The sequence below is a fragment of the Epinephelus lanceolatus genome, chromosome 6, assembly GCF_041903045.1.
Source record: "Epinephelus lanceolatus isolate andai-2023 chromosome 6, ASM4190304v1, whole genome shotgun sequence".
In the NCBI taxonomy this organism is placed as follows: Eukaryota; Metazoa; Chordata; class Actinopteri; order Perciformes; family Serranidae; genus Epinephelus; species Epinephelus lanceolatus.
In genome coordinates this window covers 2116776-2132077 of record NC_135739.1, presented here as the reverse complement: position 1 = coordinate 2132077, position 15302 = coordinate 2116776, and the positions used below count along the sequence as shown (strand labels likewise).

Genomic DNA, 15302 nt, shown 5'->3' with positions numbered 1-15302 from the left:
AATATGAGACCAAGTGACTTGTTAAGTGGGATTTTGTTTGCGGCGGACAGACAGAGTGTGAAACGGCGGCGGAGGCCGGTGTGTGAGTGGGTCAGGAAGCTGAAACACTGCACTGGGCTGTGAGGAATGTTGGTATGTGGCTGCAACGAACATCCAGAGCCGCCAAGCTGCAGATCCACTGTGGAATGTGTGTGTGTGTGTGTGTGTGTGTATCTGTGTGTGTGGAGGCTGAACACATCATCCGTCCAGCAGCCGCTCGTCGTCCTAATAACTGCCCGAGGACACAAACAGAAACACATCTCGCTCCGAACAGAAACCACAAATAACAAAAGGCGGCGTTCTCGGCCGTCCTGGAGTGAGATTTCAGAAAGCGGCTGCAGGTTGGCTGCAGAGCGGCTGGAGGCGCTTTTGGAGACAAACCCGTTCGCCTGGACCGTCTCCAAGAAGAAACAATGTGCTGTATTCAGACCCCTTGACAAGGGAGGGTGAACAATGTTATATATATATATATATGTATATATATATATTTATAAAAAAAAAAGCAATGCAGCTGGCGCTGTAATGCGCAGCCCGTAGATACAGTTTCCACTTTAGTGTGAGAGCTCCGAGCTGAAGGTTTAATCTGACAGGGAAGATTTGACAGGAAGATTTTCTGACAGCTGCAAAAAAAACTTCTCCTCAACTTCCTGTAGTTTTAAACATATCTAACACAAAACCTTAGGTTGAACTTGAAAGGTTGTTTTCAAAGTGAAGACTTTCACACTCTTCTTGTCAACATGTTCAGACTCAAACAGTAGATTCTCTCAGTCCCTCCAGGATGTCGAGGTTTTGGGATTGTTGCGGCCTGAAGTGTCTGATTTTGTAGCAGCTTTTCAAAAAGTTGTGCTGCATGTTGTGATGTTTGTTTTGCAGCAAAATTGGGGGAGGAGGTGAAAATTGAAATAATAGTTTCTTTTTTGTTTCACTCTTTAAAAATCGAAGGCAGCCTGTTTCGGTGAGAATAAAACGGCACTGCTCTGAGTTTGTGATTTTACACTCGCGTCACCACCAACCTGCATATTCAGGCTAACTCATCTTGATTCTTTCAGCACATGCAGTAGATGCATTGTGGTGATTTGTCTTGTTTCTTGTCCACAAGTTTCAGCTGCTCTCCAGGTGTGCTTTGTGGTTAAAGTGTTTGTGTTGCACCAGAGTTTCACACGGTGCAAAACAGTTTACAACTGGCTTTCATGCAGAACCTCAGAGAATCACCTTGTGTGGTTTTATGCAGTGATTTTATTGGTAATTGTGAGATGTTCGTGTTGCACGTGTCTGCGTCTTCATAACCAGAGACCACGGAATCTATAAAAGCCGAAAGGACATGACGTCAGTGACGGTGTTTGGATTTTGCATCAGAGCCAGAGTGCAGTACTGATCCCACCCTTCTCCCATAATTACAGAGCTGTGATCTGTTTGGAGACCAATAACAAATAAAACCAACGCTTACATGTCGATTCAAAAAAACATCATTCAACATCACGTAATGTGTCTTTTATAGTCTGGTGGAAGGATTTTTCGGTCAAACAACAAAGACATGACGGGTTGTAGTGGAACTTGCCGTGTCGGCTCCATGGACTCCAGTAGAAGTGGCTCCAAACTCTGGCTCCAGTGAAAAATTCAAACACTGTCACTGATGTTTGTTTTCTTGCCAGAAACAAGGAAGTGAGTTTGGTGACGTTATGAGGGGGACTGCTATGATTGGAGACACTCACAGGAAACTATGATCATTGGTCAGATTTGCCTTGAAGTCGTGGTGATTGGACAAAATTGCAATGTCGTGCTGAATTCATGGGGAGTGGCTAAATGTTTGTTTGCACATTTATCGCGACATCACAGTGTGCAGTGTGTGTATCTACAGACTGATGTCTCTTCGTCCTCCACTGTTGTTAAAAGCACATCAGTGAGCCACACTGTGTCACTGGGACACATGATCATGACCATGATCACACTTTATTGTGACCCACCATTCCGCTGACACTGATACTCACTAGAGCACCGAATGTGGATCAGCTGTTTGAGGAGATTACTGATCGGCAGACAGACATTAAATTTAGGTTGTAATGAAAATCGGGTTGACGATATTTCAGTGTTTCACGTTGTCTGGACATTAACATTGTGATGTTTTGTCGACAGTGGGTTTTGTTCTGTCATTATTCCACGTCAACATGACGTTGGCACGGGACATTTGGAGATGTTAATTTTGGTTACTTAACAACACAACTTAAAACCAACAAAATGTCTACGTCATCTGTGGTCAGCGTTCTGCATCGGTTTAGTTGGCATTAGACGTTGTCCTGTCATTAAATTTGAGTTGCCTGACACAGCCTTAAGTCAACCAAATATCAGCGCTGAAAGAAATTTGTGGCCGGCTGAGCAAATATTTGTGTTTTTAAAGATTTACATCTTCAGTAGGAACCAATGGGCTCAGAGCTGAGAGACAGAGACAGGAAGTCAGACAGTGTCGAGAGACGGAGTAACGTTGTTGGTTTGGGTCTAAATATGGGATTTAAAGACTGTAAGAAAAATATAGAATATCAAGAGGGTTTATACTTTAAAATCCACACCCAATTAAACTACCTAAACCAGCAGGAATAGGAACAATTTAAATAAAAATGTTGAATCCTCCCAGCCTTCTGTCTGGCCCGGGTCACCTTCATCTCTGGACCTCAGTGCACCTGCTTTCAGGTGTCCTTTAAACATGAAACTATACATTTGTGAGGTCAGACACAGACAGGAAGTCAGACAGTGTTGAGAGACGGACTAACATGTTGAACATGAGAATTCTTGACATTAGAAGAACTTTAAAAACACAGTCTTTGTCCTTTAACTCCAAACGTATCTGCAGATTTAACTTGCAGGGCGTATTAAAGTTTTAGTTTTCTTACAGTAAGTACCAAAAAATTTGAAAATCTTAGTGACAGTATTTAGTGTCAGTATGATGAAAAATAACAAATAAGATGGACTGCTGCTCTGAAATCAAGAAAACTGACACTTGACTCTAGAATATTCTCAAAGGAAGTCAATATGTGTTGAAACACGTCAACATCTGCCTGTTCTGTCCGAATATTTCAACTTGTAACTGAAGCTAATCAGCTCATAACTCTCATCGTTCTTGATTCTTGTGCAAGGACGTGCCTGGAGACACTATTCCTATCTAATCCACTTTTCTTGAAAAACTCACCATTGATGGTTGGAAATCGCCTCTCTCCAAATACAGTTGAGTTTTTAGTCCAAAATGAGTTATTGTCCTCCAGCTTGATGTTTTCATGACCACACGTTTCTACCCAATGTGGACGTGCACATTTGCCACAGCGCTCACCACACCTGGCGAAAGGCTCGCTCTGGACTCCACCCTCATTGAATGTGTTCACCTAGCTTCAAGCGTGTCCGCTGGCCAAACAATATAACAGGAGAACACGGGTACAATGTTGGTCTCTTGGAAAACAACAAACTTTATGACGTATTTGAGAAAGAAAGATAGATCAACACAGAGACAGAGATAGATGGTTAGATAGAGAGATAGTTGTCCAAATTGTATAGAAGCATGTGTGGTCACGAAAACGCAGAGCTGGAGAGCAAATAATTCATTATGGACTAAAAACTGGATTATATTTGAAGAGAGGAGGCTTCAGACCATCTGTAGTGAGTTTTTCAAGACAAATGGGACTAGACTATTGTAAGTGCATCTGGATACGTTACAACTGATTTGTAAAGACATTAACGATTACAAAAATGAATTTTGGGACGTGATTAATTGTTGGATTCCAAATCAGTAGGGCAGTGAAAACAAAAGGAATTTAACGAGTTATTTGTTTTTGTAACGACTCATTACTGGGAAAAGGAATGTTGTTATGGCAACACGTTACTGCCCAACACTGGCGACCAGCAGGCTCCAGTTTATTGAAAGTAGTTGGTGATTTCTGTTGGAAACGGTAAATATTTTTTCGCGTCATAAGAGGACGAGGTTTTTAAAGACTGAGCTACTTCAGGATTCTTGCAGTGAAAACGTTTGTGAGTGCTGTGAGAATATTCCTGAGAATTACTTTGTCATGAAACCAACTTTAATTGTTCTTGATTCTAGTGCAGATACCAGCAGATGTAAGGCTTGGAGATACCTTTTGCATTGAATGTCCGCGGAGAGCTGAGGTCACGCGGAAGCGGACACGGTTCTATTCATAGTTGACGGTCCGCTTCAGCCTCAGGCAGAAAAGGGGAGGGCCGGGAAGTGAGCTCACGGTCCTCCAGCTGCCAGCGTGGGGTGCACTAAACGATGCTGTTGGGTCTGGAGTAAATGTCAAATATCTAACTTCAAACTAACTTCACTGTGGTGAGGCGGCTGCTGCTGGCTTGAAACCAGTGTTTTGGTCTGGACTGGAGTGTGGCGCAAGAGAAGGGAGCATGCGTAGTTGGCGCACTTGCTATGTCTACAGTCCGCACAGTCACACAAAATGGGCTGCACGTGCACGTCTGCACAGGAGTCCAGGGACATGCGAGGATGATGCAACCAAATCAGACCCTCGCAGACAGGCGGATGCAGAAACTGTGATTTGGCCTTCATGGCTAATCGTTGCAAAAAGATGATTTCTGTTGGAAACAGGTTGAAATATTTTTATACACACTGAGCCACATACAGTGAAAGCATCTGCAACAACAGTAATATTCTAACTTCTCTTTTTGTTCCTTAAACTGAGTTATATTGTTCTTGAATGCAGCGCAGCTTCACCATTTTTATATTGTCTTGTTTTAAGAAGTTTTCAGGACTCAAACAGAAAGTATTTGATAAGAGTTAGATTTTTGCAGTGAAGGCTTTTGCACATATCAAGATGTGTGTGAGCCTCTTTGATCTATGAATAGTCAAGTGTGTTTTTTTTCAATACGTGGCTCAGGACGAGGAGGAGGAGCAGGAGGGAGGCTGGAGGCCCTCCTCCCCCCTTGTCTCCCCCCTCCACCCCCGGCCTGCTCAGTTACCCTCTGAGGAGTTTTATCCAAATAAGAAATGTTCCATGAAGATGTTTTCTGTCCGTCTGTGTTCTCTGCTCTCCACTTGTTTCTTTTCTTGTCAGTCGTTGTTTCTCGTGATGAAACTTGTTTTTCTGTCCGTCTGTCTGTGTTTAGACGGACAAACTGAAATGACAGGTTTCCAGTGAGCGTCACCACAGACCAGCGTCCAAACCCTCAGGACAAAAACAAAGCGTATTTATAGGGCCATATCAACATTTACTACAGATCTAATGTAATCAGAAGTATTACAGATACATTCATCCAGTCTTGTTTTTTCCTGGCAGCCGTTGTTTTCCATTTATTTGCATTCATCTCAGCACACTATAGAAACCAGTTTCAGAGACTTCAGAGAGCTCTCCACTCCATCGGTCTTATTTTATTGTTTTATCATTAACATGTGGTGACAAAGTTAGATTAAAATTAAAAACCTGAGAGAAAGTAAACTGATGGATCTGCTCAACATGAATTCAGCTTCAGCTCGTTTATTACTGAAGAGAAATAAATGGAAAGGTTCAGATATTATTCACACAGTCTTTAATAGAGGAGCTTAAATATGCAAGAACTCGGATATAATGTTATTAATTCTGTGACTTAACCTTCAAGTCTAATTTCTCAATTGTGTTTTGACTGTCATGTACCAAAAAAAGTCAAATTCATAATTGTTGACTTGTTCTTTGATCCTGTAATTTCTCCTTGAAATCGTAGTTTAAGACCATGTTTTAATTAAACAAAGCGCGTCACGTGTGGCTGCTTGTATTTAGATGAATTTTAGCATTTGAAAAAAAGAAAGAAAAAAGGATTTTTAAGAAACACAAGTTTATATTTCTCAAACCAAGTATTGAGATATTTGAATTTAGCTCTAGAATTAATGTGACTTGTTTCCCACTTCAAGACTTTCCTAGCTTTTTCAGTCGTAGTGCCGTGACATGCAGCAACGTATCCTCAAACATTTGTTCATTTGATATCCTACAAAACAGCGGTGCATATGAAATCCTATAAATTATCACCCCATGAATGATGCTAGGTTCGTGACCTACAGTTACATAATTAACGTAAAGCTACAGAGGTTAGGTTTAGGAACAGAAACATGGTGACGACATACCATAAATTGACTTAAAGTTCACACTGTTGCGAACATCGGTCTCCTGGGGAAAGTCCTGTGTTTTGTGACCAGCCACCCCAACCTGCCTCCTAACTGGGACCATTCAGGACTACTTCCATCTTTACTCCCATCAGCACGCTGGTCACATGATCTCAGCCTCCCAAACTACGTGGGTTATTCATGAATTACTGGCTCATTATTACATGGGATATGTACAAATTTTGGTGCATTACTCTCTGTACAAACATCCTGCCTGCAGCAACAACACTGACACTCATTTCCAGAAAAGTTCCTGGAAAATCCAAACTGCACCTTTCTCTCAGATTTGGTTACAGTTACTTCTGTGCACACGTGTTGGGAAGGCAAGTAACTTTTTGGGGGCAAGCTTTGTGCTGCTCTTAAATGATACCTCCTCATTAAATTTAAAACACAATCAACACACACACACACACACACACACGCTGGATAAAACCACGGAACTACTGTCATTACCATTTCTATTTATTACTAAATTATGGATCCATGCGCTGTGCTAACACTATATGGAGATCTTTGGCTACATGTCAGGGTCAGGCCGCCACCAAGGTTTGGCTTTTTCTCTTGTTTTTGTTTTGTACTGTGGTTGGGTTCTTTTTTTTTTGTGTGTGTTTGTGATTTTATGCCACCGCGCCAGAAATAGCTGTGGCTGAAGGCATTGTGTTTTCTGTCCATCCGTATGTTCCATTTTTGTGAGCACCATATCTCAAGAAAACCTTAAGGGAATTTCTTCAAGTTTGGCACAAACGTCCACTTGGACTCAGTGAAGAACTGATTACATTTTGGTGGTCAAAGTTTGACATCACTGTGACCTTGCATCCGTTTCATTCTTGTAAATGTACTATCTCACGAACACCTTTAGGGATTTTTTTTAAAGTTGGCACAAACTTTTACTTGCATTCAACAATGAGCTGATTAGATTTTGGTGAACAAAGGTCACTGTGACCTTGCATCCGTCTTAATTCTTGTAAACAAGATACCTTAAGAACACCTTAAGGGATTCTTTTCTACCAAATTTGGCACAAACGTCCACTTAGACTGAAGAATAAACTGATTAGAGGTTTGTGGTTGAAGGTCAAAGGTCAGTATGACCTCACAAAATATGTTTTTGTCCATAACTGAAGAACTCATTCACTAATTCTGACCAAACTTGACACAAATGTCTAACAGGATAAAATAATGAAGGTCAAAAGGTCAAAGGTCAGCTTGACTGTGACATCATCATGTTTTAACATCATATCTCAGGAACAGAAGGGGAGACATTTGGTCAGATACTGAATTGGTGACTCTAATCTTGAACCTGTGCTGATTGTATAGATCTTCTGTGTGTGAAGCATCCATGTTTTCAGAAACTGAGGCATAAAATCAAAGATGAAAAAAAAAATTAAAAACTTGATCACAACAAAAAAGAAATTTCCTGAAACGTCTCCCCAGAAAGAAATGGACTGAAAGCTAATTATCTCCTCATGCTGACAGAATCTTGCTCTCTCAGTTTGAACTTTGGAGTGCATTGTCGGTTTCGGCTGTGATGTGACGGAGAGCGCCGCTAAAACAATGTGACGTTACATCAGCTGAATTTTACACAAAGTGTCGGAGCACATCTGCTCACCTCAGCGGCCTCTGGGTTTGTGGAGACTGCTTTTTATCGCCTCAACAAGCTGTAATAACATTTTAACTGGAAGCTCTTCCTCTCCGTTACGTCTCTGCCTTTAACTCCTCCCTCTGCTGCTTGTTTCTCTTCGGCCTGTCTGCGTTTCATTCAGCCCGTCGTCTCCGTGTTGTGACACCGCGCAGTAAAGAAACACTTTTCTCTTTCACTCTAATGTGTTCATTTCCTGCTCGGGCCGGTCTGGATAAGCCTGGTTTTGTGGTGGTTTGGGGGGTTTGGGAGGAGGAGGGGGGAGCAGGTGTAACCAACCCCAAATTGGGTCTAATCCACGACATGCCGTCTAACCACATTCCCACCCTTAATGACTGCGCAGCTCTCACCAGCCAAACGCCACATAATGCACCTTTAATACACCTTTAATCCTCCACACGGTGCCATCGCAGCGCCGCTGTTTGTGTTTGTGGCGGCTTCACTCTGCTCGGCTGCTGCTGGGTTGTCGGGTGGTTGTTTGGTTGGTGGGATTTTGGTCGGTTGGTGTTTTTTCGGGGCTGGCAGACGACCCCCCCCCCCCCAACCCATCCACCAACAGACCCACATTCCTGCCTGAGAGCCAAGAAAGAGGCGACACAGGCTGAACTGACACTAAAGAGTCTGTGTGGCCCCGAGAGACAGACCGACAAATCTGACGTTGACGAGACGCCCTGTGATCGACTTCTGTGATTTACTTCCTTCTCTCCTTTTTTGTTTCCTTCTTCCTCGCTGCTGTTCTTTTATCCTTCCTTGTGTACTTGCTACTTTCCTTCTTTGTGTCATTCCTCTTCTCTTCCTTCATTCTCTCTGTGCTTTTTGCTTTCTATTCTGTTTCTTCACTCTGTCCTTCCTTCCTTCCTTCCTTCCGTCCTTCACTCCCTCTTTCCTTTCCTGCTTTCCTTGGGTATTTTTATCCTTCTTTGCGTCCTTTTATCTTTCCTTTGCCACTCATTTCTTTGTTTTCTGTCATCTTCTCTTCCTCCTTTGACCCTCTCTGTACGTCTTTATTTCTTCTCTCCGTTTTTGTTTCTGTTCTTTTATCCTTCCTTGTGTACTTGCTTTTTAGTTTCCTTCTTTGTGTCATTCTTCTTCTCCTCCCTCATTTTTGTTTCCTCCCTTCCTTGTGCATTTCCATCTTTCCTTGCTTCCTTTTATCTTTCCTTCTTCACTCCTTTGTTTTCTGTTTTCTTTTTTATTAATTTGTTTAATTTTTTTCTGAGGCATTCCCTCCTTCTCCTTTGCTTCCATTCGTTTATCCTTCCTTGTGTTCTTGCTACTTTCCCAGCTCTTCTCTCCCTTTATTTCCTGTGCTTTTTGCTCTACTTCCTTGTTTCCTTCCCTCTTTCCTTTGTCCCTTTTTCTCGTCTTCTCTCTGTACTATAATTCCCACTTTCTTTCCTTATGTATTCTTTCTTTGCTTCCTTTTTTATCTTTCCTTCATCACTCCCTTCTTTGTTCCACCTTCCTCTTTTTGTAATTGGTACTTTCCTTCTTTTCTTCATTGCTTCTTCCCTTCCTTTTTTAACCCCATATGTTCTTCATACGTTCCTTTTACATCCTGTTTCTTTCTCTCCCTCTCTGAGTTGTTCTTCTTTGCTTCTGTCCTTCTATCCCTCCGTGTGGACTTGCTACTTCCCTGCTTTCTTTCTTTGACTCATTCTTCTTCTCGTCCTTTATTCCCTCTGTGCTTTCTGCTCATCTTTATGTCTCCTCATCCTCTCCTGCCTTCCTTTTTTATGTCAGTCACTTTCTTCTTTGTGTATTTTCATCTTTCTGTGTCCGTTTTTTCTTCCTCTCTCCTTCCTGTCTTTTTTGCTCTTGAATCTAAAACCACTAAAATTTCTAAATTAGGATCATTTTGGGAATTCTCCGCTCATTTCTCTGCAGTTTTCAGATATTGACTCCATGTTTGGAAGAAATCTGAAAGCAGCTGAGTTATATTGAACATTGGTTGAACTGATCTCACCACACTGGCATCTTTTAAGAAAACAACAGATTTTAGAAGTAATTACTGTATCTCCACTAAAAGTTCTCAACCTCGCTCATTTCAGACTTCAGACTGTGCAGCCGAACTTTGTTCTTTTAAAGTTTCTTTTAAAGTTTAGTGGAGGTCTCAACATTTCCAAAAACACCAGATATGTTTGTGTGAAATGATGCTATGAAACATTTCTATCTGACAGAAGGCTGTGGTTATCGTACTGCTGTAATGAAGATATACACAATGTTTATGTGATACTGTTAGAGCGGGATAAGATAATTTTTCCGACCTTAAATCGACTTTAAAAATAATAGAGAAAAAGCCGTTGTGTGTTGAATTGATTGTTGCAGTGACACGTTGTTCCCTTGCCCTCTCACCACATCTCTCCTCTCCGTCCCTCCCTCAGGATGAATTCCATCCTTTCATCGAAGCCCTGCTGCCCCACGTCCGGGCCTTCGCCTACACATGGTTCAACCTGCAGGCCCGCAAGAGGAAGTACTTCAAGAAGCACGAGAAGCGCATGTCCAAGGAGGAGGAGCGCGCCGTGAAGGACGAGCTGCTGGGCGAGAAGCCTGAGGTCAAACAGAAGTGGGCGTCACGCCTCCTGGCCAAACTGCGCAAGGACATCCGGCCCGAGTTCAGGGAGGACTTTGTGCTGACGGTGACGGGGAAGAAGCCGCCGTGCTGCGTGCTGTCCAACCCCGACCAGAAGGGCAAGATGAGGAGGATCGACTGCCTGCGCCAGGCGGACAAAGTGTGGAGGCTGGACCTGGTCATGGTGATTTTATTCAAAGGGATTCCCCTCGAAAGTACTGACGGGGAGAGGCTGGTAAAGTCTCCTCAGTGTTCGAACCCCACCCTGTGTGTGCAGCCGCATCACATTGGAGTTTCAGTCAAGGAGCTGGATCTCTACCTGGCCTATTTCGTGCACGCAGGTAAATCCCACAATCTCTTCTTCTTTATGTGTGTGTGTGTGTGTGTGTGTGTGTGTGTGTGTGGGTTGCTGAGCAGCTGCAGCTCTTTGTTTGGTCTTTGTGAAGGTGCGACTGTGATGAACATCGAATGCAAATATGAGAAACGTGTGTTGAATGTCACACCAACAACACACGACCACTGACGCTCCACTGTCCTGTTGTTGTTTTATTGTGTGTGTGTGTGTGTGACTGAAAAGTGTCGGATCATCACAGGTGGTTTGGCGTCTGGCTTTGTATCAGTTCATCTCTGCTGCATTAACTGGTGCTTGTGGTTCATTGATTCATGCTTTTTCTTATCTATAGATATATTTAAAATATTTTTCTGCAAGAAAAGAAAGTGCAGTGACTCCACTTGACTTTATATCTTCTCGACTGATGACTCAAGTCATCGACTTGTATCCCTAATATTTCTAATACCTGTAGCATTTAACTTGCATCTAAACTGAATTATATTCCTTTACTGAACATCCAGAACTGTTGGCGTGTCTCCTTGGTTTGTCTCGGCTGTTCTGTTGCAGCTTCTCTCAAATTTGTAGTTGGATTGTGGATGAAATTGGTCCACAAATTTGTTACATTTTTTTTTAACCATAACATGTTACGTTAGCTAACCTTACAAGCAGATATATAATGTTGTGCAATCCAGTAGACGTCGGTCTGTATTCCTTGAGGGATTTACTGTTAGAAATCAGGCAGCCCGCCTGTGGGCCCTCCTAAGGTAACAGCTGCTGTATTTGTTGTTGTTTAAGTGGTTTACTCATCGTTTGAAAGCTACGCTCGTTGCGGTGTCATTAATGCTCAACATTTTAAGGTATACCCACTACAGCAGGCTCAGTAAACACACACTTCCAGATGATCTAAATCCAGCGAAACATTTAAACATATTATTACATCCGTAGATATCCAAGAACTGCCATTGCATTGATGCAAATGTTTATATGATCCATAATTTCTCCAGTTCTGCATGTACACAAACCGACTGGCGGCAAACCCATGACCTTTTGATTGACACCTCACTTGAGCCAGTTGGAGCCTTCCAGTGCTGTTGCTATGGCCTCCAAAGCCAACCAGAGCCTGAGCTGAAGGGACGTGCTTCACTGACATTTTCTGGATTAGAAGCCATTTAAGTGGCCCACAGAGGCCGCAAAGGCTTATGGGTCTTGTAGTCAGTGACACTCCGAAGAGCCACAGTGGAATTGAACTGCTTACAGGGTAAACAGGCTGGTACAAATAATAAGCGCCTGAACAAAACCGTAAAGAAACACATGGAAAATGTTTATTTTCTGCTTTATGATATGGTCCCATTGTGTTTCAGTTTACTTTGGACATGGCTTGGAAAGGTGTTTTAGGTGAATGTTACAGGACTGTAGAGAGGCTCAGATTTAAAGTCATCATCAGATATTTTCCGTGAGCTTCTACGTTGTTTGTTGACATTGGAATCAACCGTTGGAAACTGCTTTTGGACCTTTCAGTCGAATCAGATGGTCTTCAGTAGCTGCAGAAATTGAGTAACTCGACTTTTGAGCCACAGCAGACAAGTCCGAGAAACAAATGGAAATCTGAAGACCAAGACAAATGATTAAACTCCATCTGCCACAATTTTCCTTTTCTGCGTCAAGATACAAACTCTCATTTCTCTCAAATATTTGTTCACGTTGATTTCTGCTGTAAATAAGCTGAATTCTGCAGATTTTTTTCAGAAAGTATCTTTTAGGATCCAAGTCCTCGTCTTTGTGTCGATGAAACTTGTTTATCTGTTGGTTTGAGGATGAAAACGCACCTTCCTCTCACAGCAAACTGCTCTGTCTCTGAGACAAACATGTTATCAGCTGCAGACAGGCATAATTTCATCAGCGGTCAGTAAAGCAGAAGTCTGAGGAGAAAGGACAGTCTGTGCCAGAACCTTGTCACCCCGGCGGCCTCTCTGAGAGCGGAGCAGGTCGGGGAGTTCTGGGTGAAGCTGGCACACCTTTCAGGTTTAAAAAAAACACAATTATCTCCGGAGCGATTGCTCAGCACGTTTCCACGATTTCTGACTGATTCCACGGGAAAATAATTTGGCTGGTTGGAATATTTGTGCGTGCAGCAGCGAGCATGTAGAGGAGGTGTTTGGCAGACGGTTTAAGTGCTTGGCACAGAGCTCGCTCTAAGTTTGTTGGAGCTTTAGAGTTTTCTTGAAAAATGAGGACAGCTTCCAGATAACCAGGTGACAAGCATCACTTTCAGATTCCTTCACCATGATAATACTGACATGTCCTTCTTATCATTCCAGTCCTGAACGTTTAATTCTCTAAGAAGAATCTGAGAATATTTCAACCTGTTTCTAATAAAAATCCAACAGTATTTTGAAATTCAATTTCATTTCTCTTAAATTTCATAGTTCATTAATGACGTTGAACAGGGGTGTCATAGTCAGGCGAAAAGTGAGAAAAACCTGGAATGCAAAGTTTTGTTTTTTTTTTATTGTTATTCAGTAATCAGTAACGTAACTAAATTAAAATTGGCTGAGTAAAATGGTTGGAAAACTGACCTTTCTATAAAAGAAACAGTGGGCGCGTCCTGAGGCCCCTTAAAGGTTCAAAACGCTTTAGTCAGCCGCTGCACTAGGATCTGTCTCTGTGCGCAGCGAGAGCCGTGTGAGTGACTGCTTTTGCTTCCTGAGCACCAACTAACATGTCTTCCCCCAAGAACGGGAAATCAAGTAAGAAAGAAAGAAAAGGAAAAGAAACTGTTAAAGGGACGGTGGCCCCAAAGAGAATGCTCATGCATAGGGCCCAGAATTTGGTGCTACTCCCCTGACGTTGGAATCGATAGCTGGGAAACCAGCCTGTTCTCATTTCCAAGGTTTTAAATATCTCCGTTTTATCAGTGATTTTGGCGTCAGACACCAACACCAAAAGGCTCCTTTCGCTGTGGTGTGATACGTCGCCGGGCATCATAAGGTTATAACGCCACCAGATGGCGGCAGTTTGAAACACCAGCACTAAGAACATGAAATAAGGAGCTTGAACGTCCCTGTTGCAGGAGCAAGGGAGGGAGGGAGCGAGGGGAGGTTGATGGGTCCAAAAAGCCACGGACTTTCACCCAGGAGCTCGCTGTTAATTTCCTGTGCCACACCATGATGTTGTTTTCTAACCTAACCACGTGTTTTTGTTGCAACAGGAAATAAATGTAAAAATTAGGTATTTTATATAGGTTGTGATTTTATTTTGTAAAAGAGTGTTTGTATCCAGCACGCACAAACTGTGTAAATTCACACAAACGTCATCATAAGATGCAGGAGGACACCTTGCACATCATGTGTAGACTTAAAAGTCCACTGATACATGTGGACCTCGAGGTCCGTCAAACAGCAGCTGTGAGCCTTTAAGCTGTGTCACATGATCTCCAGCAGGTGCAGAAGTTGAGTTCATTTTGAAGTCCAGTTCAGACCCAAGATTTGTGACGAGATGATTTGAAACGTGCAACTAGCATCAGACGGACTGTATTCATAATCAATATGCCACATTAATATAAATAACGAGCACCAATTCATCAGTCAATGAGAATGTGTTTGTGGGCGGGGCATAAGCACGTACAGCCAGCAGCAGCGACCCACCGCCTGACACCGGCACACCGTGAGGACGGACCTGCTGCAGCAAGCCAACACGCCGTCTGTGGTCATTTTGACTTGACCAGCGGACTTCACTACAAGCTGATTGGCTGTTGAAACAGGTGATGTGCTTTGAAACCAGCCGCCGGCCATTTGACCAGCTGAGTGTCAGGTGACACCATCAGCCGGCTTGAGTCAAGCTCAGACCGGCCAGTTCACACTGCTGACACTTTCTCTGTGACGTTCTGAAATGGTTTTGTCTCGTCATGAATCTTTGGCCTGAACTGGTTTAAATACCTTTAAGACTGTTTTTGAAACAGTGGTCACAAAAGAGAGGAAGATCATGTGAGATGATTGAAAGCTCCAGAACTGCTTCTAAATGCCACAGTTCTCCTTCCCGTTCAAAGACACTGACACTTATGTCTGAAAAATACTTAATAGTTTAATTTGTTCTGATTTGTTTCACTGTCTTTTGAGAAAATGTATTTGTGAGGGTTCAGAGAGAGACGGAGCTTATTTGTGTAAGAACATCTAAAAACATGACGTGATACGGAGATGTGTTTTTGGAAAACAAGGTGTTTTTAATTTTAGATGTTCCTTCAGGTCTCATCCTGTTTTTGTGGAGGTTAAGTTTCATCTGCGATCTGTCAGCAGACACAAACACTCGGAGCGCTCTGGAAAGATCGCCGTCCCTGAGCCTTAATTACAATCATTTCCTTCTCGCAGACTAAAGCCTCTCTGAGCCCAAAGACTGCTCCCATTCTCCTGCTCTGCATCCAGATAGCCTCTCAGCCCTCGTGTGTGTGTTTTCACTGTGCGGTCGCAGTAATCAGCTGTGTGCAGGTTCACACTGAGCTCCCTTCAGAGGAAAAAGGTTTGGAGGCTGAAACGCTGCTGCAGTGGCTGGTTTGTGGTTTTATTCTGAGGTGGACGCTCAGTCGGAA

General features: G+C 42.8%; 1 protein-coding gene across 12 annotated transcripts in view; it reads left to right on the top strand.

Annotated features, from left to right (window-relative positions):
• Positions 1-15302, top strand: part of nfia (nuclear factor I/A) — a 272870-nt gene that overhangs the window by 86696 nt on the left and 170872 nt on the right. For all 12 annotated transcript variants that reach the window (XM_033622238.2, XM_033622243.2, XM_078168440.1 and 9 more), the window contains exon 2: positions 10202-10730. In XM_033622238.2, coding sequence (XP_033478129.1) covers positions 10202-10730 — 529 coding nt within the window. The remainder of the gene's footprint in view (positions 1-10201; positions 10731-15302) is intronic.